This window comes from Jaculus jaculus, chromosome 3 (assembly GCF_020740685.1).
Source record: "Jaculus jaculus isolate mJacJac1 chromosome 3, mJacJac1.mat.Y.cur, whole genome shotgun sequence".
NCBI lineage: Eukaryota > Metazoa > Chordata > Mammalia > Rodentia > Dipodidae > Jaculus > Jaculus jaculus.
Window position 1 is genome coordinate 135,777,789 of NC_059104.1, and position 27,649 is coordinate 135,805,437.

General features: G+C 36.4%; 1 protein-coding gene across 7 annotated transcripts in view; it reads right to left on the bottom strand.

Moving 5' to 3' along the window:
• Mef2a (myocyte enhancer factor 2A) overlaps positions 1–27,649 on the bottom strand; it is a 123,313-nt gene that overhangs the window by 54,683 nt on the left and 40,981 nt on the right. For 5 of the 7 annotated variants that reach the window (XM_045144970.1, XM_045144967.1, XM_045144968.1 and 2 more), the window contains 2 exons: positions 20,365–20,554; positions 4,758–4,961 (listed from right to left, as the gene is read on the bottom strand). In XM_045144970.1, coding sequence (XP_045000905.1) covers positions 4,758–4,961; positions 20,365–20,418 — 258 coding nt within the window. In that variant the 5' untranslated portion in view covers positions 20,419–20,554. Of the gene's footprint in view, positions 1–4,757; positions 4,962–20,364; positions 20,555–27,649 lie in introns of those variants that run through there. The other 2 variants (XM_045144973.1, XM_045144974.1) reach the window with 1 other exon arrangement.

The window sequence follows — 27,649 nt, forward strand, 5'->3', positions numbered from 1 at the left end:
AGCACACCACAGCTCTCAATCAATCATGCAAGTATATGGCAAATATCAATATACTACAGTATACTGTATTGCCAAGTTACAATATAAGCTAGGTAGAACTCAATTTACAGTCTTTTCAATTTATGGGTTTACTGTGACATATTCCCATCGTAAGTTAAAATGCATCAACTCAAGTTTCTCAGCATAGGACTTATATAAACCTACTAAGATTGGAGACCTTATTTTAAAATCCATAAATATACATCTATTAAGAGTCCAAATTTATAAAGAAATAATTTTTAAATTAACCTTAATTAAAATATTTGAAATTAAAGTGTTAAAGCATCAAAAGACTAGTTTTAAAACACAAAGTTGGATGTGATGATGCACACCTTCAATCTCAGCATTTGGGAGGCTGAGGTAGGAAGGGTGGCCATGAGTTTGAGGCCAGCCTGGAGCTGGAGTGAGTTGTAGGTCAGCCTGGGCTAGAGTTAAGACCCTACCTTGAAAAAACGTAACAACAAAAACCCAACAAATAATATGAAATAAGGAAGACTAAACACAGAACAATATTTTGTAGATGAAGTTCTAGTATTTGTGGTTAAGTAAAACTAAAATATAACTAAGAAGCAGGTACCCTGTATTTCAGTATTTAAAATCACAATTGTATATTTGAATAATACCAACTACCCCTATCAGAAATGCTTGATCTAAGAAGTTTATAAGATGTCAAGTCATTAAGATTTTTGTGTTAGATATGCTTAATCTATACCACATAAATCTCATAATATTCCCAGAAAGCATACTCCATCAACATAATATATGTGCATCCTTATGTTGCAAATATCCTGGTGTGGTTAACAGCACAGTGTACCCATCCTTCTATTCATAGGACCTCTCAAAAGAGCTTGTATGTAAGGATGAAACTGAGTAGAATATATCTAAAGTATATCATCTATAAATGTGTATGTCCGTTTACTCCTAAATTACTCAACCACATGAGATGCCTAAGAGTCTAAAACCTCATTATCAACTTGTTAGAAGTTTGTAACATAAAATCTTCAATTATAAACTGTAACTTGGTGGTTTATAAAACCATGGTATTCTTGTGGCTCAAATTAGAAATTTCTAAATAACCTCCTCTTGATAAAGCATACAGAAGACCTTCCAATGTTTTTGGACCTATGAGTATGTGAAAATCATAGTGATTGCTTTCAATTACAACTGCTTGAAAGGAAATAATATGAACAAGGGGTTGGAAAGGAATATGCCTTAGTGGTTAAAGGAGCTTGTCTGAAAAGTCTGCAAGCCAGGGCTTGATTTCTAAACCATCCAATGTAAACCAGCCACAAAAATTGGCAAAAGGGGCTGGAGGGTTGGCTGAGTAGTTAAGGGACTTGCCTGTGAAGCCTATGGACCCATGTTTTACTCTCCAGGTCCCACATAAGCTAGACTCACAGTGCATCATGCAAGGTTTTACATAAGCACAAGGGGGCACATGCATGTGGAATTTGACTGCAGTGGCCAAAGACCCTGGCAAGCCAATTCTCTCCCTCCCTCCCCTGCACCTGCATATATAAAGGTCAGTCTACTGGGCTTGCCTCAAAAACAAAGTGGCAAAAGTGACTGGTATTCATTTACAGTGGCAAGAAACTCTACATATGCATGTATGTGTAAGTAAATAAATAAGCAAAGCTCTGTGCCATAATTCTAAAAGTAGCCTTAAGTGAGTCACTTGTAAAGTTTTGAGATCTGATACATTGGAAGCTCTCATAAGCATTTACTACTGTTACCCTGTAAACTTGGTCTGGACCTTATAATCCTTATAGGTGCATCAGTATGAGCTGCTTCAACCACTGGAAAAAGTATTCAGATTATATATACATATACACATATATTACATATATGTATTAGTTGTGGGGATATAGTTGTATCATCTTCATATGTGAAAGGAAGCCTATCCTATAAAGTTAACAACCTCTGTTATACAATGAAAACTAATTTTTATACACAATGGTATAAGGCTACAGATGCAGCTAAGTTGGTACTTGCATAGCATTCACGAATCTCTGGATCTGATAACCCCGTACCACATAAACAGGGCATGGTGACACATTTTGTTAACTCTAGAAGTAAGGAGGTGGTGGCAAGAGGAACAGAAGTTCAAGGTTATCTTCCACTACATAGGGAGTTTAAAGCCAGTCTAGGATACATGTGGCATGGTAAATAGATAAACATATGGAGAGACAGATGAATGGGTGGGTGGGTGGGTGGGCAGGCAGGTGGGCGGACAGAGGAAGCAAGAGAAAGGAACAAAGGAAAGGAAGGAGGGAAGAAAGTAAATGAACATGCACAGAGTCTATTGTTTATCCTACCACAACATATATATCGCTTATAATCCAAAGCATTTCCTATCTACTAGGAATTTATGACTTCACAGATAACTGTTGGCAACATTCATGTTAACTTACATCTAAGAATTAAACTGAGGAGGAGAAAAACATCTAGATGCTAATGGGTAATTGAAGTACTTAAATTTTCTCTCATACTGAAGCAAACTAACAGAAGACTGCTTTAAAAAACTGGGATTTACTTGCTTATACTTTGCTGACCACAACAGAAATGAAGACTGAGGTAGTCTGAAAATTCTGTGAGGATTAAACCAGACTACCATCTTCACATTCTCTTAGCATCAAGCTTTAGAGTCTTGGAAGTACCTTCAGCTTTCAGGGTAAAAAACAACTGCTGCAATGAAAGAGCAGAGCAGTCAGGGTTAAGGAGGTAGTTGCTTTCTCCAGTAAAATTATACAGAATACCTACTTGCTGGTATCAGTAAAACCAACTCTGTTTCTTTGCTTAAGTTAAAACTTTGAAGCTTGTGGTAAGACATACAGTGTTTAAATTAATGATCCATTAAAAATGTATCAGGGACATTTTCCATTTTAAGAAAATCTAGTCACAATCAAGTATTTTATGAAACTAACCCAAATACCTCCTACTTTAAAAAAAATACAATACACAAGATTCACAAAATATAAAATCTCTACTATATAGTGTTGCAAATAAATTATCAGGCCATATATTCTGAATTTATTAAATTTTAATTTATTATACTAAAATAAGTGACAAATGGTAAAAAACATAACCTAACTGCATTAAGGAATGTGGTTGAAAATATAACCATATTAAAGAATTAACAAAACCAAAATTGAGAATTTTAAATATATTTCAAGGGAGTTTCAAACAGTGACTCCTTAAATAAAACTATGAGTAAATCAGTCAAAAGAAGTAGGTCCTACTGGAATTGTTATGCCTTTACTTCTCATTTGAAACAATTCATTAACAGCTAGAAAGTAATATTTTTTTAACATAAGGAGTTTTTTTAAAAGTAACAACTTAAATCACTGTCTCAAAAGGAACCCCATAGGCAAACAAATGCAGGAAAAGCTAAATGCATTTTCAGACAAAAACATCATCTGTAGAAACAAATAAGTTATGTTCCTATACAATAAAATAGTTAATGTTTCATTATCTTTATTTCAATTCTTAGATATAAAGTCCAAACTAGTACTGTATTTATATTCAATTCAGCATCATCTCTTATGATTTCAGTACTTTAAGGAAATGCCCAATCAATGGATTCTTTTCTAATATTAAAATACTAAATCAATCTTTCAAGCAATGAAAGAGTCCCCTTTAAAAAAATTAAATGAACCAAAATCTTTATACATAACCACCACCAGCACCCAAAGGAAACTATGATACTAATTTAAAACATCATCAGAGCCAGGAGTGGTGGCACATGCCTTTAATCCCAGCAGAGAGGCAGAAGAGGAGAACTGTTGTGAGGTGAGTTCAAGGACAGCCTGAGAATGCATAGTGAATTTCAGGTCAGCCTGGACTAGAGCAAGATCCTATCTTGTGGAGGCTTGTGGGTAAAGGAGGAACTCCATCACATACAGAGTACGCAGATGCTGGAAGTGGTGACTCAGGCCTATAATTCCAGCAGTGGGCAGGCTGAGGGAGGATCAAACTGAGTGTTTGAGGCCTAACAGCGCTCGGCTATATAGCAAGTCCCCATTTCAAAAGATTTTTTTAAGTACATGAAGAAGCTACGTGTTTTACAAGGTTTTTAAAATTGGAGAATTTTATTTTTTAAAAAACTTTCTTAAATTCATTCTTTAAAAAGACTTAGCTGGGGTCTGGAGACACAGCTTACTGGTTAAGGAACTGCAAAGTCAAAGGACCCAAGTTCAATTCCCCAGGACCCACGTGGGCCAGATGCACAAGGTGGGGCATGCATCTGGAGTTCGTCTGCAGTAGCTGAAGACCCTGGTGCACCCATTCTCTATCTTCCTGTCTTTGTCACACATACATAATTTTAAAAAAATTTTTCAAAAAGACCTAGCTGGGCATAACTGTAAGAGATAAGCACTTCCCCCACCATAAAACACTAAGAACAAATATTATTTAGAAAAGAACTATCCTGTTTATTGTGGTTTGTCACTAACATAAAATAATCTATATATTAAAATTATAATTCCATTTTGAAAGTAAGTAACCATAGATAAAAAGTTAGTGTACTGGTTAAATGGTATATGGTAAAATACATAGTTTAATTTTTTGAATGAAGAGTAGTCAATACACAGCTGGGTCATCATACAGCATTTTAAATCCTGAGACACAATTCAATGTCTTCAAAGAACAAAGCAATGTGGCAAAATGTTACTAATTATTACATTAATTTCAAGTCATATATTACTAGATATGTGTGTTACCTCAACAATATCCGAGTTGGTTCTGCTTTCATGAGGCTCATTATATTCTGTGTACTTGAGAAGAACTTTGTCCATATCAGTGCTGGCATACTGAAACAGTTTGTTAGAGCTGTTGAAAATGATGAGTGCTATTTCACAGTCACAGAGCACACTAAGTTCATAGGCTTTCTTCATCAATCCAAACTTTCTCTTTGTAAAAGTAACCTAAGACAAATAAAAAATATTTGTTTATTAAAGTATTATGAAGGCTATTTGAAGATGAATCTCCCTTTAAAATTGAGATAGATTTCAATGATGGAAAAAGCTCCTAACCTCATGTTCCACATTAAACCTTCCCCATTTTGCCTCAGGACTACAGTTCCCTATTTATTTTATATGGGCAAGCACTCTGAGAGAGGTCTTATTCCCTTATCCTTTGGCTGTGACTATGCTATACTACTTTAGGAAAAGAAATAGAGAAGGAAATAGTTGACCAGTGGTCACTTATTTTTCAGCTTAAAATTGTTACCATCAGCCGGGCGTGGTGGCTCACGCCTTTAATCCCAGCACTCGGGAGGCAGAGGTAGGAGGATTGCCATGAGTTCAAGGCCACCCTGAGATGACAGAGTTAATTCCAGGTCAGCCTGGACCAGAGTGAGACCCTACCTCGAAAAAAAAAAAAAAAAAGTGTTACCATCAGAAACCCAAAATCCCACACCAGGAAATTTAACATTCCTCAAACTTTAATTTCAAAACAACTAAAAATAACCAACAACTTAATTTATGCTTCTCTAACCCACTGAGCCTTTTCAGTGCCTCTACTGAATTTCAGTTCAGAATCAGCAAAATTCTTTGATGGCCTCAAATCATTCTTTAACTATTTCTCTAAGTGAAACCTGCTACCTATTACATCCCTGTGATACTTTGAATTAGATGTCCCTGATAAACTCCAGTGTTCTGAATGTTTGGTTCTCAAATGATGGCAATTTGGGTGGTGGAGCCTTATATAAGGAAATGTGTTCTGAGCAAGATTAAATCCTGGCTATTTGATTTTCTCTCTCTGCTAGGGATGTATGATAAACTGAGCTGGCTTCTTCCACCATGATGAAGTTTCCCCTGGAATCTATAAACCTAAAATACATCCTTTTCTCCCATAAGCTGCTTCTAGTTGGGTGTTTGCCCCATAAGAAGGTAATTACAACAGTGACTCATAGTCAAGGTCCCTACAAAGAAAGTTATTTTTATTACCTATTTTCTCTTCTGAACTTTCTCCTTCAAAACCAGATAGTTTTGAAGCTTATGTCATGAAATCACACTACCTAATATCCTCTTTGTTGTGAATATAGTGATAAAACATTGTTACTCTTCCTAATGCAGTATCACCTACTTTTTTCTAGGCCTGTTCCTATCCAGAATGACTTCAGTCATTGTGTTAAAAAAAAAAAAATCAGACAAATTCCCTGGGCTCTCAGTTCCTTTATCTTCCAACTTCCAGCATATGTTCATCACCCCCGATACTACACCTTCAACTCTACCATTACCAATAATCACCTCCCAAATCTCAACTTCACGAGTTCACTTTGATGGCTTCTTCTCCAGCTCTTTTATTTTGCATTATTTCTCTAGACATTCTTTTATGTTATTAACTCCTCCAATCTATTATCTTACTGCTTTGTTACTACAGATTAAGTACCCCTTATTCACAATGCCTGGAAACAAGTGTTCCACACCTGAGGTTTCTGTGGCTTTCTTGAATATTTTCATGCACTCAATGAAATAATATCTTGAGGATGAGATCTAAGTCATATACACCCAAAGGAAGTCTTGGACAATATTTTTGTTGTGGCTGCATCTTCACTGCAACCCATTACATGAAGTTGTATGGAATTTTCCACTGTGGCATCATGTTATACCTCAGAAAGCTTTAGAATTCAGGGACATTTAGAATTTTTGGATTAGAAATGCTCAACCTATATCTACTCTTACATTTTCTCTATATTTCATGGTCCATAACTATTTTCACTCCTTACAAACATGTTAAGTCCTTCATCCCTTTCTCACTAACATACTTGTCTGACATAGTCCTATCTGATGACTGTAAACTTCAAAAAGCATGATGTCCAATATTTCTTTCACTTACTTCCCTCATGTCTATTTCCTACAACTTATCTGCTCTGAAAACCTTACTTCACACTAGAAAATAGAAAGAAAAAACAACGTACCTCACTTTTTCACCATCAAATCTATCATACATACCTTTCTTAACTTTCCCTTTTGTATTGGGACTGACATCTTTTGATATTCCTTATTTTATGCCTCTTCCTACTTCTCATTATGGTTTTCTTTATTCTCTTAGATCAAAGACTATAAGCATGTAAAAGAGCTCTGGTATCTCTCTCTCCCTAGCTCTCACTCCCTTTCATAAGAAAGGGGATCAGTCTGTTGGGCTTTCCTCAAAAAAAAAATTCAAAATTAAAAAACTTCACTGTTGGGCTGGAGAGATGGCTTAGCGGTTAAGCACTTGCCTGTGAAGCCTAAGGACCCAGGTTCGAGGCTCGGTTCCCCAGGTCCCACGTTAGCCAGATGCACAAGGGGGCGCACGCATCTGGAGTTCATTTGCAGAGGCTGGAAGCCCTGGTGCGCCCATTCTCTCTCTCTCTCCCTCTATCTGTCTTTCTCTCTGTGTCTGTCGCTCTCAAATAAATTAAAAAATAAAAAAAAAAAACTTCACTGTTTCCTCTCAGCCTTTATAGTTACCTCTTCTTCCTCAGTTCAAACTCCATGTATTTATGTGTTTATAGACCTTTATCTTAGGCTCTTCTCTCTCTATCCTCAAAATTCATGGTTTCAAAAGCCACAACCAACTTCTTTCCAATCTCCATTTCAGCAAGTACCAAAATGTGAATTATATTTGACCACTCTAATCTTAAATAATCCATTCCATCATCACATTTTGTTGATTTAATCTCTAAAACTTAAATTTTTCCATTTCTATCTATGCTATAGATTCTATACCACCAATACCTAACCTAAATGCCATCATCTCTCATTGATATAACATGTTATAGTACATTTTCCAAGTAAGAATGATATGACCAAACTGTTTACATATGAGCTTAGGGTTTTTCACTGCAATGGAAGTAATACAAAACTAACTACATAAAAAAAAAAAAAATGAGCTGTCCTCTACCTCTCTGACTTTATTTCTCATCATTCACTTGTACCTCATTAAGTAGCACTTAATGTGTGTGCACACATGCGTGTGTTCCTTAGATACCAGCTTCTTTCCAATATACGAACATCACTATGTTCCCTGTCTGAGAAATACGTAACACAGCACTGTTCCGTCACCTTTAAAAATAAATTACTTAAAATTTTAAAAAATTGGGCTGGAAGAATGGCTCAGTGGTTAAGGCACTTGCCTACAAAGCCAAAGGACCCAGGTTCGATTCCCCAGGACCCATGTAAGCCAGATGCACAAGGGAGTGCATGCATTTGGAGTTCATCTGCAGTGGCTAAAGGCCCTGGCATGCCTATTTTTTCCCCTCTCTCTCTCTGCCTATTTCTATATGTCTATTTCAAATAAATAAGTAAACTAAAATATTTTTAAAATATTAAAAAATTCCTAAGCATATACAACTTTATATAAATGTGCATATGAAATATAACATCTTTTGCTTGTCTCCTTTATCTCCCAATTACCTACATAAGACCTGTGGCCTACCGTATCAAGTGCAGTACTTTCTCCTTCATATTTGTATGAGATCATGTAAACATATACATATATTTATATATACATGTAACATATTTATTTTGTTCTTTAAAAAATGAAGCTCGATCAAGACTCCTCTTTGTTTTACTCATTTAACTATACCTCATGGATATGTCTCTAAATCAATGTTACAGCTCTAAAGTACTCACAATTTTAATTTAATTTTAATTTAATTTTAATAATTTAATACAGGTAAAGTTGATCCTTTTAATCTTTGTTACTATGATAGGCAAAATAAAAATTATATATATATATTATATATATAACATATATATATAACATATATATATATATATATATATTATATATACACACACATATATTTGTATCTACTAACTTGCAGCAGGTTTGTAGTCTTTTTCATCTTATCTATGGTCAATGGAGATTTCTTTCCTCAAAATTACCTATTATCATTTTCCTATGAAATCTTTTACTTGTCCAAGTATAGTTCTTACATATATGCACTTACTGTTTTACAAATGGTTTTGAAAATTTACTATTATATATTAACATTTATGTATTATTTGCCATGAAAAAGGTTTTAATTTTTATTGCAAATTGCACACTGGTATTTAGAGTCCCCCAAAATACACTATCTCAAAAAAAGCTTTTAAACTGGGCATGGTGGCACACGCCTTTAATTCCAGCACTCAGGAGGCAGAAGTAGGAGGCTCGCTGTGAGTTCAAGGCCACCCTGAGACTCCATAATGAATTCCAGGTCAGTCTGGGCCACAGTGAGACCCTACCTCGGGTTAAAAAAAAAAAGAAAAAGAAAAAGAAAAAAAAAGGTCTGGATGGAGGACTCAGTGGTTAAAGGTGCTTGCTTGCAAAGCCCAACAGCTCCCTAGTACCCATGTAAAGCCAGACCCACAAAGTGGCCCATGTGTCTGGAGTTTGTTTGCAGGGGCAGAAACCGTAGTGCTTTTGTCCCCTCCCTCTCTCATGAATAAATATTCACAAAATAAAATAAAAAATAAAACCCGGGGGCTCGAGAAATGTTTCAGGAGTTAAACCACTTGCCTTCAAAACTTAAAGACTGGGGTTTGTGTCTCTAGTGTCTGTGCAAAGTCAGATGAACACAGTGACACATGTTCCTGGAGTTCGTTTGCAGTAGCTGGAGGCCTCAGCACACCCATCCTCCCTCCTCCTCTCTCTCAAAAATAAATAAATAAAATATTTTTTAAAGAATATTATGGGACTAGAGAGATAGCTCAATGATTAAGGTGTTTGTCTGCAAAACCCTAATGACCCATGTTTGATTCCCCAGTACCCACATAAAGCCAGATGCTCAAAATGGCATGTGCATATGGAGTTCATTCGCAGCAGCTGGAAGTCCTGACATGCCCATTCTCTCTCTTCTCTTGGCTTATAAATAAACAATATCAATATTTTTAAAAAATATATTACATTTAGAAAAAAGGGGAAACTGGAAAGAGGGCTTATAAGGTTAAGGCATTTGCCTGAAAAGCCAAATCCCAGTTCAGTTCCCTAGTAGCCATGTAAAGCCAGATGCACAAAGTGGTGCATGTATCTGGAATTTGTTTGCAGTGGCTGAAGGCCCTAGTATGCTAATTTTCTCTCTCTCTCCCCCCTTGCAAATAAATAAATAAATAAATAAATATTTTAAAAATAAAACACAATCTTGAAACAGTACAATTTGAATTGTTTATGCTTTATTGTTCCTACATGTACTTAGATGCATTCAAGTTTTAATCCAGCAGAGACAGTCATTAGAAAACACAAGTTCTTTACCTTAATTAACACTGAAGAGAAAGGATAGCAATCCACACTATAAAGCATCTGTTGCAGGAACAATTCTCTACAGATATTTTTCAAAAGCAGTGAGATATTAACAAGACAATATAAAAACTGAGACAGGTAATACCTCTTCAAAATATACATTAACCATGATTAGGGAAAATTCCTTAACTGCTCACTATCAGTAATGAATACAATCCCTGCTGTTCTTTCCAAAAACACGTATTTTAAAGTATTTCTTCAAAATTGTTAATCAGAAGAAAATGAAGACGAAGGAAGGAGCTGGTGTGTTTCACTTAGCTTATAATCATCTTCTTTCCACTTTTCCAACTTATTCCAACTAGAGTATGGTCAGAAAACCTTTTCTGAAACCAAACAATTATTTTTAATTAAAAAAAAATTACGCTTTAATGACCACACCAAAATCTATAAATTTATATTTATCAATTTAATATGGCACTTCCCAGGTTTCTAAATGAAAAGTTCATTTTACCTTTTAAGTCTGCTTTTTAAATTGGAAAAGATTTTTAAATTAAAAGGAAGCAAAAAATTTTCCTATCAATCTTCCATCTTAGGCTGGAGAGATGGCTCACTGGTTAACAGTACTTTCTGTGCAAACATGAAGGCCAATGCAGGTCTGAGAGACCACCCAAATTCAGTCACCAGGACCCACACAAAAAGCCTGATGTGACCAAACTTGTTTCTAGCTCCAGTCCCATAGGGGAAGAGAACAGAGAATCACTGGAGCGCAAGGAAAAAGAAATGGCAAGTTCCAGGATAAGTAAGAGAAATCATCTCAAAAAAGAAAGGGTAGAAGAAGCACAATGGAGGGAGAAACCTAATGTTCTGCTCTGGCCTCCATAGGCAAGCACATGGGGCATTATGTGGACACATGCGTGCATACACCTTAACATACACAAGCAAAAAAAAGTCTCCCATCTGTGCACACATAGCCTCCCCCTTTATCAATATGCCCTGGCAGAGTATATTTATTGCAACTGATGAACCAAAACATAACATCATCATCATCCAAAACCCATGGTTAGAGCATCAGAGTTACTTGGTGTTGCACAACTACATGTTGGATAAAATATAGTGCATGTATTGTGTATTTGTATACCACAAGCATTATATAATTATATTATCATGTAGAGTCTTTTCACTGCCCGCAAACTACTCTTTATGTGGAAATACCAGTTTCTTTCTTTACTTGTGTACTGAAGGAGATACTTAGTGACTTCAACTTTTAGTTATTTTAAATAATTAAAAAGCTGCTACAAACTTACATGTACAGGGTTTTAAAAATTTATTTTATTTCAGAGAAAGACAGGCAGACAGACAGACAGAGAAAGAAAGAGAGGGAGAAGATAGAATAGGCATACCAGGGCCTTCAGCTACTGCAAATGAACTCCAGAAGCATGTGCCACCTTGTGCATCTGCCTTACATGGGTCCTGAGGAACTGAACCTGGGTCCTTTGGCTTTGTAGGCAAGTGCCTTACCACTAAGTCATAACTCCAGCCCACATGTGCAGGTTTTAAGTGGACCTGAGCTTGCAACTCTTGGCTAAATACTAAGGAATGCTGTTACTGGATCACATGTTAACAGTAGGTTCAGTTTTTTAAGAGTGCCAGAGAACTATAAATTATGAAGCCAGAATTGCTAAAGGCTCTCTGTAAACAAGTCTAAAAGTTGTAAAGTCTAGAAAAATCAAAAAATGTTAAAGGAAAGGAAAGAAACTTTAAAACTTAACATAAAACTATAGTCATTAAGATAGTGTGGCACTGGTCAAAAGAGATGTCAACAGATACATACAGTACAGAAATGAGAAGGCTCATGCAAATGCAATCATCTGATTCTTTTTTTGTTTATATTTTTTATGAGAGAGAGAGAATTAGCATGCTGGGGCCTCCAGCCACTGAATTCTAACTCCAGACGCATGTACCATCTTATGTGTATGTGCACCCTCTTGTGTATCTGGCTAACGTAGGTCCTGGGGAATCAACCCTCAAACTGGGGCCCATAGACTTCACAGACGAGTGCTTTAACCGCTAAGCCATCTCTCCAGCCCCCATGGTTTTTTGTTCATTTTTTTATTTATTTATTTGAGAGCGACAGACACAGAGAGAAAGACAGGTAGAGGGAGAGAGAGAGAACTGGCGTGCCAGGGCTTCCAGCCACTGCAAACGAACTCCAGATGCGTGCGCCCCCTTGTACATCTGGCTAACGTGGGACCTGGGGAACCGAGCCTTGAACCGGGGTCCTTAGGCTTCACAGGCAAGCGCTTAACCGCTAAGCCATCTCTCCAGCCCCCCCCCCCCATGGTTTTTTAATATGTACTTAGCAACAAAACTTGAAAGTAATTAGGGAACACAAAATTTTATTAAAAAATTAGAATACTGAGGCTGGAGAGATGGCTTAGTGGTTAAGGCACTTGCCTGCGAAGCCTAAGGACTCATGTTTGACTCTCCAGACATCATCATATAAGTCACATGCACAAAGGTGAGGCAAGTGCAATGTTGCACATGCCCACTAGGTGGCACAAACGTCTGGAGTTCAATTGTAGTGGCTGAGACTCTGGAGCACCAATTTTCTCTCTCACTCTGTCTTTCTCTCATTCCCTCTAAAATAAAATGAAAAATCAAAATATCTAGGAGTAAACTAAGGCCCATACACTAAACATATAAAATGCTATACAAAGAATTAATAAAAGCCCAGCAAAAATGTAATACACCATGACAATATTGTAGAAATTTCAATTGGCCCTAAATGGATGTATATATCCAGTAGAAAAACATATATAAATTATAGTTGTTTGCTCTTGTACAAATACTGACTTGACCATTTCATTTAGAAATGTAAAAAGGAGGGGTGGTCAACCAGTTCTGCAAAAATGAAATAGTAAGCAGGGCATGGTGGCATGTGCTTTTAATCCCAACACTTGGGAGGCAAAGGTAAGAGGATCACAGTGAGTTCAAGGCCATCCTGAGACTAGACAGTGAATTCTAGGTCAGTCTGGGCTACAGTGAGACCCTACCTCAAAAAAAAAAAAAAACACCCAAAAACATATGTGTGTGTGTGTGTGTGTGTGTATAGATAAGTACACACACATGCATATATGATAAAAAACTATGCTACCAAAAAGCAAATTATTGTAATTAAAATAGTTTTGAATGAACAAGGATATACAAATTATCAAATGGAACAAAGTTGAATCCAGAAAAAGTCCCACACATTTGTCATTGACTTAAAACACAAACAACTCTCCAGAGGAAGTGCCCACGAAAAATCTGTTTTTCTTTTTCAAAAAGAAGTGAGACCCACCCCTCACATCTCAGTCAAGACCCAGTGAAACCAGAGGGTAAGTGGAGAGACGAGCAAGAATGTTGCTTCTGGGCTGGAGAGATGGGTTTAGCGGTTAAGCGCTTGCCTGTGACGCCTAAGGACCCCGGTTCGAGGCTCGGTTCCCCAGGTCCCACATTAGCCAGATGCACAAGGGGGCGCATGCATCTGGAGTTCGTTTGCAGAGGCTGGAAGCCCTGGCGTGCCCATTCTCTCTCTCTCCCTGTACCTGTCTTTCTCTCTGTGTCTGTCACTCTCAAATAAATAAATAAATAAATAATTAAAAAAAAAAGAATGTTGCTTCCATGGTGAGCCTGATAAATAGTGCCAGGGCGAAGAAGGTAAGACACTGAGGACAGTCAACATATACCAAAGTAGAAATCCAGAGGCTCCTAAGAGCTCATCACTGAAGTACACTTAAAACACACCCATCAAGGCTCAGGGAATTTTGTGGGAGAAGAGGCAGAAAGACTGTAAGAGTCACAGGTTGACACATCATGCTCGGAGGCACTGCCTCCCCCAATAACTGACTGCTGTTCCCACAACATATAACCCACAACCTCAGGCAAAATACCATCAACCCCACTGAGGAAGGCCCCTGCGGAATGGGGACAGGGAGGAGGGAAAATATGGTACCAACACATGATGTAGCTGTACAAAATAAGTTCTTAATAAGAAGAAGAAATATACCAGGCATCAATGAAAGGAAAGTTTCTGTGATAAGCTGAAATGGGTTAAGTGACTATCCATTTGGACAAAAATAAATCTTGACCACTATGCTTCAACCCAAACATAAATTCCACATGGATAAGAGGTCTAACAAAATCATTTCAAGAAGAAAGCAGAAAATTATCTTGAGAGCTTGTTTGGAGATTTGACCAGGGGAGTGCAGCTACTCATATACCCTTGACCAAAGAATGGTCCTCCTCTATCACAAAGGTGACCTTCTTGTCTGGGTACACATGGAGTGTAAGGGAGGGGAACACTTCAGCTAAGAATCAACCCAGGCAATTAATAGGGTAATATGTTGCAGTCAAATTGCCCTTGTATTCTAAAAGAATCAGTTTCACTGCCCTGTGGTTAAGTAAAGAGTCCCTTTTTAAGAACTTAAAAAAAAAATAGTTGAGATAAACAGAAAAAGGCAGACAGAAAATGAATATGGGCATGCCACTGCAAACAAACTCCAATTGCATGCACCATTTTTGTGTTTCTGGCTTTACATGGGTACTGGGGAATTGAACCCAGGTCATTAGAGTTTGAAAGCAAGCACCATCAAATACTAAAACATCTCTCCAGTCCCAAGATTTCTTAAATATAACACAAAGTGCACAGCCAATACAGGAAAGAACAAAATGGTACATTGTGTGGTTGTTACAGGAAAGAACAAAATGGTACATTGTGTGGTTGTGATGCTACATGGTTGTAGTCCCAGCTACTCAGGAGACTAAAGCTGGAGGATTCCTTGAACCCACAAATACGAGAAAACTCTGGGCAATATAGTGAAACCCCTATCTCAATGTATATAACTGGACAATATTAAGATAGTCTTATTGATGCCAGATGGTGGCATACAACTATAATCTCATGAAGCAAAGGCAGCCTGAGCTACATAGTTAGACCTTGTCTCAAAAAAAGAACTTCAAAGCACAAAAAGTTATTTATCAAACAAAAGGATTAGAAAATGAAAAAGCAAGTTATGGTGTAAAAAACGGTATATATAATATACAAACATTCATTAGTATATTATAGGAAATACACAGGTAAGAAAAGCCCATTAAAAGAAAATAGGAAAATAAGGCCAGGTGTGGTAGCACACTGGGGAGGCAGAGGTAGGAGGATCACCATGAGTTCATGGCCACCCTGAGACTACATAGTGAATTCCAGGTCAGCCTGAGCTAGGATGAGACCCTACCTTGAAAAATTTTTAAAAAGAAAACAGGAAAATAAGTAAATAGGCACATCACACACACATAATTTTTTATGGCCAATAAAACCATAGGGCAAGCAACTTCATCAGACACAGTAGTGGTTTGAATTAGGGGTCCCCCAAACTCATGTGTTCTGAATACCTATTTCCCAGCTGGTGGCAATTTAGGAGGGGGAACCTTGCTGAAGGAGGTGTGTTACTGAGGTAGGCTTGAAGGGCATTATAGCTAGCTTCCTCTTGACAGAACTTGACTCACTCTTCTTTGTGATATTCAGCCCCTGCTCTAGGATCATTCCTTTCCCTGTCCATAAGGATTCCCCTCAAGACTCTAAGCCAAAACAAAAAATTTTCCTCCCATAAGCTACTTTATGTCAGGAGTTCTGTCCCAGCAACATGAAGGTACAAGAGTTGAAATCATGAAAATTTAAAACTAAAACAAGTTACTATTCCTCACCCATTGAAATGGTCTCTGTCCCCCACAAATAAATAAATAAATGTCAATAACCAGTTCTAGTAAAGATTTGGAACAGCTAAAACTCATACACTGCTAGTACAGTGAAAAGTGAGCACAAACACTTTAGAAAACTTGTCAATAATTCTAAAGCTTATCACACTTAAAACCTGATTCAGTAACTGCATGCCTAGATATGTACCCAAATGTAACTGTGTGCAAAATAATACTCAAAACAGCACTCTTTCATAATAATATCAAATTAGAAAAGAACCCAAATGTCTATTTACAACAGAAAAAATATATGTACATAAGCTGTATTCTATTCATATAATGGATTATACACTAATATAAATTTACAAGTATCTATGTACAACAGTAACACTGGTGAATATCATAAGCACAGCACTGCTCAAAGGATCACATACTGTTCAAATAAATTCAAACACAGGTATAACCAATCTGGTGCTAAGACATTAGGTTAATGATCCTCGAGGCAGAGAGACTGGGAGACAGGACAAAAACAGCTCTGGGGTGGGACAGCTGGGTACGTAAGCTACATGGTCTTTTTGATAAAATTCACTGAAACACACCTTCAATTTGTGAACATTCCTTTATGGTCTACTTTAATATAAACATGGAAAAATAAGGTTTCACCAGAATCTGTCAAGTGGGAGACAAAAAGCAATTTAGGTGTGTGGTATGGTCACCATTGAGATTTTTCCATGGACTTTTTCAATTACTTCAAGTGTGATTTTTATGTGGCTAGCTCATACTTGTAATTCATAACTCTATTTGATATTTTCTTCTCCAATTAATCCTCCCTGAACTACCCCCCACTCACACGTTAGTGGTTTCTTACATAAATTCTCAGTATCTATTTGCTATACAATTAAATTTCGTCTCCTATGTGGGTATAGTAGTTTGAAATTCCAATCTAAAGATATACAAAGAGCCTAGTTCCACCTGGAGTTCCTGAAGTTTGCTGTATGGTGTGGCTTTTGGCTTTTTGTCTCTCTTCTTGGACCTGTGAAAGTAGGACGGCTTCTTCTGTCATTATGGAATGTCCCTTGGATCTGTAAGCTTCAATAAATCCCTTTCTCCATAACTGTGCCTGGTCTGGTGGAAAATCATCTCAGTGAACCTGAAGCTGTCTACTAAAGTGGGACATATCTTTTCCTCTTCTCTTCTCTCCTATTTCCTCCTCCTCCCCACCACCCATTCATATATACCTGTTTGAAGGCGTGTGTGTGTGTGTGTGTGTGTGTGTGTGTGTGTGTGTGTGTGTGTAGGCCAGAAGCTGATATTGAATACCTTTCTTTTTTTAAAAAAAAAATTTTTTTATTTATTTATTTGAGAGCGATAGACACAGAGAGAAAGACAGATAGAGGGAGAGAGAGAGAATGGGCGCGCCAGGGCTTCCAGCCTCTGCAAACGAACTCCAGACGCATGCGCCCCCTTGTGCATCTGGCTAACGTGGGACCTGGGGAACCGAGCCTCGAACCAGTGTCCTTAGGCTTCACAGGCAAGCGCTTCACCGCTAAGCCATCTCTCCAGCCCTGAATACCTTTCTTTATTACTGTCTTTGCCTAAGATTACAGAAGTGCATTACCACACTGGGCATTTTGTGTATGTGGTATCCAAGCTCAAGTCCTCATGTTTGCACAAGCAAGCACTTTAACTGCAGAGCTATCTCCCCAGCCAATAAGATACATACTTTAATGAGTTCCCAGGATCTGATTCAGTCACTTGAATATGTAACTTGGATAAATAAATTATATGAAATACAATTTCCTCCTTTATACAAAAAAATAAATGCTTACCTCCAAATTCACCTACTAGGTTATAGAGTTGGCTTGGTTTATAAACTGCTTGCCACATGAATATAAGAACTTGAGATTGGGTTACTAGTACCCACAGAAAATGCTGGGTGTGGTAGTGTACAACTATAAAATTCCAGGGCTGGAGAAGCAAAGACAGGAAAAGCCTCAGGACTTACTGGCTAATCTAGCTAAATGGATGAAATCTAGGTTCACTAAGAGAACTTGTCTCAAAAAAACTAGGTTGAGAGTGATAGAGGAAGATAACTAACACTGATTGCTGGCCTCAACAACATGCATGCTTGTACAAGCAAACATTCTACATACATACTATATAAATGCATACACACAATACACATGCAAAAAATAAAAATGTAAAACAAAGAATTCACTTTCTGAAAAATCAATAAAGTTAAAATATAATTTTAGGGCTCGAGAGATGGTATAGCGATTAAGGTGTTTGCCTGTGAAGCCCAAGGACCCAAGTTCAAGTCTCTGGGTCCCATATACGACAGATACACATGGTGGAGTATGCATCTGGAGTTCATTTGCAGTGGCTAGAGGCCCTGGCGTGCCCATTCTCACTCACTCTTCCTCTGTCTCTAATAAATACATAAATAAAAACTTTAAAAATGTCTTAAAAATAATAAATATACAATTTTAGTTCATGACAAATTGTTTCTATGTCTAATCTAATCTAAAAAATAAATTGCCCAACTACATCTTCTTTTTCCATTCTTTGCACAGACAGTACCTGAGAAATATGAAGAGCCTAGACCCCATGTGGCAGCTGAGCAAAAAAACAACCTAGCAGTTAAATATAATGTAGGTACAAGGCTAATATAGATGCAGGCCCCATTCCCCTTAAAAAAGTCATGGCTGCAACTTACAAAGTTCCAGTTACATAGTCACCTGCAAAAGCTTCTCTTTCCCTATAAATATGCAGTCCTTCTCCACAGATAGGTTCAGTTGATCTATGCCAAAATTAAGCAAGGGTATTTATATAGGATGTGACCAGAGGGATGTCCACTAATCCTCTAATAAACTACTTAACATTTATAATACATCTGCTGGTGAAGCAAGCAACCCCTTCCTCTATATGACACCATCTTTGGTTTCTTTACTTTTTTTTTTGGAGAGAGCAACAGAGACACAGAGAGAGAAACAGAGAATTGGCTTGCCAGGGCCTCAGCCACTGAAACAAATTTCAGACACTGGTGCCACCTCATGGGCATGTGTGACCTTGCACCTGCCTCATCTTTATGCATCTGGCTTATGTGGGATCTAGAGAGTTGACCATGGGTCCTTAGGCTTCACAAGCAAGTACTTTAACTGCTAAGCCATCTCTCCAGCCCCCATCTTCAGATTCTTGAAGAAAAATTTTCTTGTGATTTTCCCTGGAATTACTCCTTTGCAGTGATTGAACTTTCTCAATCTAGCCTATTTTTCTTAATCTCATAATGTACCATACAGTATGGAACTTATACCTTTTCTAAGCCATTTTCACTAGTTGGAACAAGGGCCCACTTCAGTCTCCTTACCATTCCAATTGCTTCCACTACCTTTCCTACTACCATTCAGTTTAATTGTGTCTACAATTATATCAATATTAAGGTGAACTACTACACTGACTCTACAGAATACATTTTCAGTGTTACACTGGCCCCACTAAACTTTTAGGAATTTTTCTTCAAACTTCTGATATGCAACCTTCCCAAAGATAGGATGTTTTTTGAATAATGAATAATTACTTGCAATATTCTTTGCAACTCTTTTTCCTTTTCTCTACATCAAAGGGTTCGTTAGCTTTTCTTAAAGGGCCAGATATCAAAGATTTGAGGCCTATGGGCCAAATAATCTTTCTGCCAATTACTCAACTCTGCTGTAATATGAAAGCAGCAATAGAAAAAATATGGAAATAATGGCGGTGTTCAATTAAAACTTAACCAAACTATGGCCTAAAGACTAGCTGCCTATCAGCTCTAAATAATATTGATTTCCTTATATATCAGCACTACACTGTAATTATCCTGAATTTGTAAGTGTTGGTTCACTGAACCAATGCTGCAAATTTATCCGTTATACCTGAGATATTACACATAAATGTTTTAAGAATGTGTGATAGCAAGAGGCATTAAAAATTACTTGGTTAGTCAGAAAATGTAATTGACCAAAACATAGTGACTGATAATTGTACTTAACTTACTGATTATTAAATGATGAAAACAAAAATGATAACTTGAAAATAATAATCAACAAAAGAGTAACAAGTAAATGATCAATAAATTAAAGGCTAAATGGCTTATAAAAACTCTATACAATGAATAAGAATGGCAGGATTACAATCTTCCTACATATCTATGTCATCTAGAACATACATGGTTTCTGTAATTGTTTCTTTAAATCACATGATAGAAAGACAAAGTTATGACCAAAATTTTTCATGTGCTTTGACACTAAAAATAAACTCAGTTAATTGTGAGAAAATCCAACCATTCTATCTCTTGCTTTTAAAAATAAATATAATAAATTAAATAGATAAGGTAAAATGCTCATTTACCTGTCGGTTCCTCTCATCCATTATGCGTGTGATTTGTATTTTCTTCCGCCCCATTGTCAGTCACTTTTCCTTCCTTATAGTCCAAATATTTAATTCAAAATTAATTTTCTTCAATACCCTAATGCATCATACACGCTTCTATTATTTCAGCTTCTAGTCCAAGGGCTAAAGCTGAAATGTTCTATGAGATCTAAAAAAAAAAAACACAAATTAGAAGATTTCAGTTCTGTAAGTTTGCCCTCACAAGTCATACAAATGATAAAGAAATTTCAAATTACTTTTATGCTATTAATTTAAATTTATGTTATATAATATGAATGAATAAGTTGAAGCCTTAATTGAATTTGCCCCTATAATAATCTCTTCAATCTTTTTGTGCCCCTATAGCTCTGGCTAAACTAATACAATTACAATATTTGAGGGTTTTCTCACATGTACATAGTAACAAGCAACAACAGGCAATATTGCTAAGATTTTTCTATGAGCCAGGTACTTTTCTAAGCATGGACACAACTTATTTAAACCTAGTTAGACTCCACTGAAGTAGACATAATTATCTCTATTTTATAAGTAGGGATAAAAATAAAGCACCAAACGTCACACAGTAAAGGTTGGGATATGAATTTTTTAAGTCTGTATCCAGAACCTCCCCCTTCAGCAGAATAGAATATCCTTAAAAGCTCCTGATGACCTTCATGCCAAAGTGGATGGAATGACCATAATCTGCCTTTATAAATTCTTTTAAATCATCCTGGTCTCCAGTCAAATTACAATTTATCACTGGGCATGGTGGTACATGCCTTAATCCCAGAATTAGGGGAGCAGAGGTAGGAGGATCACCCTGAGTTCAAGGCCACCTTAAGACTACAGTGAATTCCAGGTCAGCCTGGGCTAGAGCAAGGCCTTACCTCAAAAAACCAAAAAAAAAAAAAAAATTATCAATTCAATTGTACATTAGTATACACTTAAATAAAATACTATTGCTTTTACCACTTAATGAGCACGTCCATGTCAAGATTTGTTTGAATATCAACTCCCTGATGAAGCAAAGACCAAGTCACCTTGATGGAATAAACTATAAACACCCTTGGGTGGGAGATGAATATGAATGGTAAATTCCAAGTTCATTTTCTCTGAGACTGAATCCTTTAACGGTGTCCATAAATAGGTAAAGAACTTCCAACTGTACCATGAAAATTCAGTTTGTTTAAATATAGCTTTTGCTCCATCATAAGTGTATCATTATTTACTGATCTTTCCAGATTATTTTATTTTTTTCATTCATACACTGATAATATCTACTAACAACTAATAACCTACTAACAATAACATTATTTCCACACACTGAACTAATCATAAAGATAAAATGGTCAAGAATGAGCAGAGGATATGTTCAGTGGCAGAATACTTGTCTAGCATTCAGGAGGCCCTTGGGTTTAAATTCCAGTACGATAATAAAGAAAGAAAGGACCCTACCCATCCATAAAGAAGACATGATTCCTAATTTCACAAAGTTCAGAGTTCATGGGTGGAGGGGATCAAACCATCACCTGAATCAGTTTATATAACTCAAAACTTGGAAAAAAAAAAAAAAGTCTGATATAAACTTGACCTAAATTTGTGGGTCAGAAAATGTTTCTCTGAATATGTGCCTTATACTCAAACTGGAACACAAAGGTATATACCAGGCAATAGTATTTACAGATGCCACATAACAAAAGAGCAGAGAAACATTAGAGGAAACTGAAAGACGGTGGGAATCAAGCAAACAAGCAGCTGTGTTTTGGAACATTTTTGATTCCTCTACAGACTGCACAAAATCTGCCTTACTCCAAACCATGTTATCTAAGAGATCACATTCCAATTTCTACCACAAAAACTTGCATTGTAGTGGCAACATTAATACTCATACATTTCACTATGCAAGATCTTCTAGTGACCATAGCATACACACATGTATAAACTTCTATAATTACAATTTCGAATTCTAGGATATATCTGAGCATTTTACATTTTACACTTGAAAGTTGCTTCAAATCAACTTTATCAGCAGGATAACTAACAAAAAAAGGAAGTAATAGGTTTTAAGTCACTATAGAAATATTAACACAGTGGTAAATTGCAGGGCTAAAATCTCTAAGACATAGGCTATGGACTCATTTAAAACAAAAAACTATAGACTCCAAAACTTTTGGCTGAAAGACTGAGAAAGTAGAACTTACAACACAACTACAAGTTGAGGTACCAAAAATATCCAGGGCCCGACCATCAGGAATAGGCCCAGTAGGCATACCAGATGATCTGGGTAAACTTTAAACAACTATACCGTATACATAAAGATAAATCAGAAACAAAGTAGCTCACATGAGCAGGAAAATACAGCTTCAGTCATTTCAACCTCAGATTAAGGGAATATGAACTAATAAGGATTAGCAGACTAGCTGCATATCAGCTGCATACCAGTAGCAAAAGTAAATGTAAAAAACTCAAATAAAACATTACTATCATTTTTATATAAACTGCCTAGAAATAAAAAGCCAAAATATGACCAAAAATAATATTTAACATTGGCAACTGAAACAGGTCTACTGTGGCATGCACATAATAAATATTAAATCATGTAAATAAATCCCAAGAGCTAGGAGTAGGGGGAGAATGCCAAACTAGAATTCTCTATCTTAAAAAAAAAATCCTTGGAAGCCAGGCAAGGTGGCCTACACCTTTAATCCCAGCACTCGGGAGGCAGAGGTAGGAGGATTGCTGTGAGTTCAAGGCCACCATGAGACTCCATAGTGAATTCCAGGTCAGCCTGGGCTAGAGTGAGATCCTACCTTGAAAAAAGAAAAAAAATCCTTGGGGCTGAAGAGATGGCTCAGCAGTTACGGCACTTGTCTATAAAGCCTAATGGCCTGGGTTTGATTCTGCAGTGCCCATGTAAAGCCAAATACACAACGTGGTGCACACATCTGGGGTTTGCAGCAGCTGGAGACCCTGGCAAGCTAGCCCATTCTCTTGTCTGTCACTCTTCTCCTTCCCTTCTTCCCTCCCTCCCCTCTTTGCTTAGAAATAAATAAATACAATATCTAAAATTGTTATCCTTTTAAAATGAAGGCAAAATGGAGACAATGGCCATCTGAATATACTGAAGAGTCTTCTTCAACAGAGAAAAAGAAGAATACTAGATATGGCTTAAATAGATGCAAAGAAATAAAGTGCAAGAAACAGGGTAAATAAACAACTCTAAATAAATATTAACTAACTGCTAACAACAATATTTTTCAGGACTTAAAATGTTATAATACACAAAATAAAATAAGAGTATGCAGTGCAGGAAGGTAGCAAATGAAGTTAAGGTGCCCTAAAGTATTTTATTGACAAAAAGAAACAAGAAGAAAATCTCATTTACTTCAGACTTTAGTAAGTCAAGGATGAACTTCATAATCTCTAGTGTAAACCTTCACATGAATAATGAAAATTTGAGTAGCCTAAAAAGAATAACAAGAGTGAAAAATGGATTAATAAATAACTCAAAAGAAGCTAAGGAAAAAGATACAAATAGAAAGCAAACAGATTTAATCTAAATTCAATTGTATTTAAATTAAATATAAGTTAAACCTTTATTTTTAAAAATTAACAGAACTCTGTTTAAAAACGAATCCCAAAATAATGCCTACAGAATCTCTACCTTACTATGGGGATACAGAAAGTATCAAAACACAAACCTGAAGAAAGGTGTATTAACATAGTTAATCATAACAAACTGTAGGACAAGACAGACCTCTTCACATGGAAAGAAACACAAGACCACTTTAAAAGAATACAAGTTCAATTCAGCTAGGAGATACAGCAATACTACATCTGAGTACACCTAATAATACATGCAGTCAAATTTTTCTTTAAACTCAGGTGTCCTTTAAAAAAAAAAGGTATTCTGTGCAAAAACTGTAAGTGCTTATTTGCTACTTTAAGTAGGAATATTATAGTTACTCATTAACTTATAATCCCCAATCTTTTAATCTTTTTTTTTTAAAATTTAACTGAAATACAGAAAATGCCCATTTATAGTAGTAAACTTTCATGGTTAGGATGTAAAATGCTTACTGTATGACTTCATAGGCAATAACTGTCTCACTGGCTTTCCCCCCTTCATAACTGAACACTTTTCAACATTTTTTGTACATTCTATAACTCTAAGCAAAAATAAGAGCTAAATATAAAAGGCAATTAGAAACATGTTCAAGACAAACACACATAGCAGACAATGGCTAAAGAATTATTGCCAGCAATACCAGAGACACACTCCTTGTCTTGCCACTCAGTAAAGGTACTTTAAAAAATCCACATCAAGGGCTGGAGAGATGGCTTAGCGGTTAAACGCTTGCCTGTGAAGGCTAAGGACCCCAGTTCGAGGCTCGGTTCCCCAGGTCCCACGTTAGCCAGATGCACAAGGAGGCGCACGCGTCTGGAGTTGGTTTGCAGAGGCTGGAAGCCCTGGCGTGCCCATTCTCTCTCTCTCCCTCTATCTGTCTTTCTCTCTGTGTCTGTCGCTCTCAAATAAATAAATCAATAAAAAATAAAAATAAAAAAAATCCACATCAAGAGAGGGATTAGTTTATAAGTATTTCCCTTTTTTTGTACTGTATATTTATTTGTCACATAAAGATTAGTACAAATGACCAAAAAAAAAATCTCACAAATTATTTATGAAACTAAATTATTACATATCACTTTAACCACTGCCTTTCTTCTTTATTTACATATTTCAATAACCTAATTGCAATCATCCACTGAGCCCACAAGGTCCTTTACCTTATTAAGTCTACCACCTTTTCACTTTCCTGACCTACTTTCTGAGCATACATGGCTCCTTACTTACTTGATTTTAACTTTCATAAACCTCACTGCCCTTGACCTCTGTCGCCATTGACTTCAACTCTTCCATTTAGTGGAAAATCTACTCAAATGATGTACTCATGTAACTAAATATGGACAGGGAATGAAGAAAACATTCTACTCATGGTAATGAAGCTGACTTTAGTTCACAAATGTACGAGGCCAAACCTCAGGTACTTTCATCATATGGTCTTCCATTTCCCAATATTCTGGTTGATTATTTTGTAACATATTTTCTCTGCTCCCATTTATAACTATTATTTCTCACCTTCACTTTCAGCTGATGACTTTGCTACATGTTTTAAGGCAAAATAAAAGCAATAATAAGAGAAGCACCTCAAATTCCTACCATCACAGCTTTTAACCCATTAACAACCTTCTCACAGAGCCCTTTTCTTTCTGTTTAGATCCTCACTTCAGCAAGTCTTCCATCCTTTCCTCCAATATTAACATTTTCTTTTATACTGGATCATCCCCCCCAAAAAAAGAGCTAATATTCATATGTGTATAAAAAGAAAACCAGAAAAAATGTCTTAAGAGAAACTAAAAATGCCTTGAGTAACTTTTCCAAAGTTTCACAAATTTTTAGTTTACAAAGGAGTTAATTCTTTGCAAATTGACCTACAGATTCCATAAAACCCAAACCAAAATGTCAGCAGGCTCTCTTTTATTGTATGTGGAACTGGTAAGGTGATTTTAAAATTGACTTAGAAATTTTAAAAATGTACAAGAGTAACCAAGGAAACCTTGAATGATAAAACTAAGAATTTTGTATACCATAAGTGTACAATGTTTCAATGGAAAACAAAAACAAAAAAAATAAAATTAAAAGTTAGTTCTTAAAAAAAATTAAGATTCTCAAACCATCAAGCAACAATGATTAAGTAAAAAGAAAAGGAAAGGGCTGAAGAAATGGTTTAGCTGTTAAGGTGCTTGCCTGCAAAACCTAAGGATTCAGGTTCAATTCCACAGTACCCACATAAGCCAGATGCACATGATGGCACATGCATCTGGAGTTTTTGTTTGCAGTTGCTGAAGGCTCTGGAGCACCCATTCTCTCCCTATCTGCCTGTTTCTCTCACTGTCTCTCAAATAAATAAAAATAAAAAATATTTTTAACAAAGAAAAGGAAAGAAGACTCAAATTATTAAATCAGAATTTTAAGTATAGGCATCCCTCTTTAATTCTATCAAATAGGCTTCTAACTATACTATATATACTATACTATAAATACTATAAACCCCAGTACCTTAAATTGTGGATTGCAACCCTTTATAGGGTTGAGAATAATTTAGCAGTAATAGTGATTTCATATATTTAAAGTGTCTTAAGATCAATTTGTCACTGTTTAACAGGTCCTTGCTAAGCAAATGGATACTTTAATGGCACAGATTTTAAACAGAAGGTGAACTTTAATGACTAAACTCAGACCTTATTAACATCAATAAAATTAAGATAATCAGAATTTCCATTTTCATGACTCTGATTAAACAAACACATATTTAGTTTTGTTTTTTTTTTTAAGCTACTGAAATGAGGGCTGGAGAGATGGCTTAGCAGTTAAACACTTGCCTAAGGACCCTGATTAGAGGTTTGATTCCTCAGGACCCACGTTAGCCAGATGCACAAGGGGGCGCATACATCTGGAATTCGTCTGTAGTGGCTGGAAGCCCTGGCGCACCCATTCTCTCTCTCTCTCTCTGCCTTGTTTTCTATCTGTTGCTCTCAAATAAATAAATAAAAGTAAACCAGAAAAATTGTTTGTAAAAAAGCTACTGAAATGAACTCTAGAATAAAAATAATGTACAATCAATTTATAAGTGAAACCTTTCAGCAAATAGTTATCAAGAAGAAATCTTTAATGATTCATTATTTCCTTAGAAGTGAGTTTAAACTCAGGCACATTAAACTTGATGTGGTCATGGCCAAGGAAGATATTACATGGAAAACTCTGTAATCTAAAATTCAATCTTGAGGGCCAGAATTATGCATTTGGGAGTGTCAGGCACACAGACAATGTGAGAATGTGAGACAAAATATAGAAAGAAAAGAGAAGAAAGTACACCCCAAAGTACAAAAATACTTATTTCTGTTGTGAATAATCCTGTAAACCATTTGGTCAATATTCAAAAATTTCACTAAGCAACTGACTCTCGGCTTGCTTTAAAAAATCCATTCTTGGGCTACAAAGATGACTCAGTAATCAAGTGCACTTCCTGTGCCAGTATAAAGGCTTGAGACTGCTTGAGCTCAAATCTCTAGAACCTATGTGCACATCTGGGACTCACACAACTGAAACTCCAGTCCTTTGAGGAGTGAGGACTGGAGAATCACTGTAACATGTGAATGACAAGTTCAAGAATTAGTAAGAGACCCCATCCAAAGGAAAAAC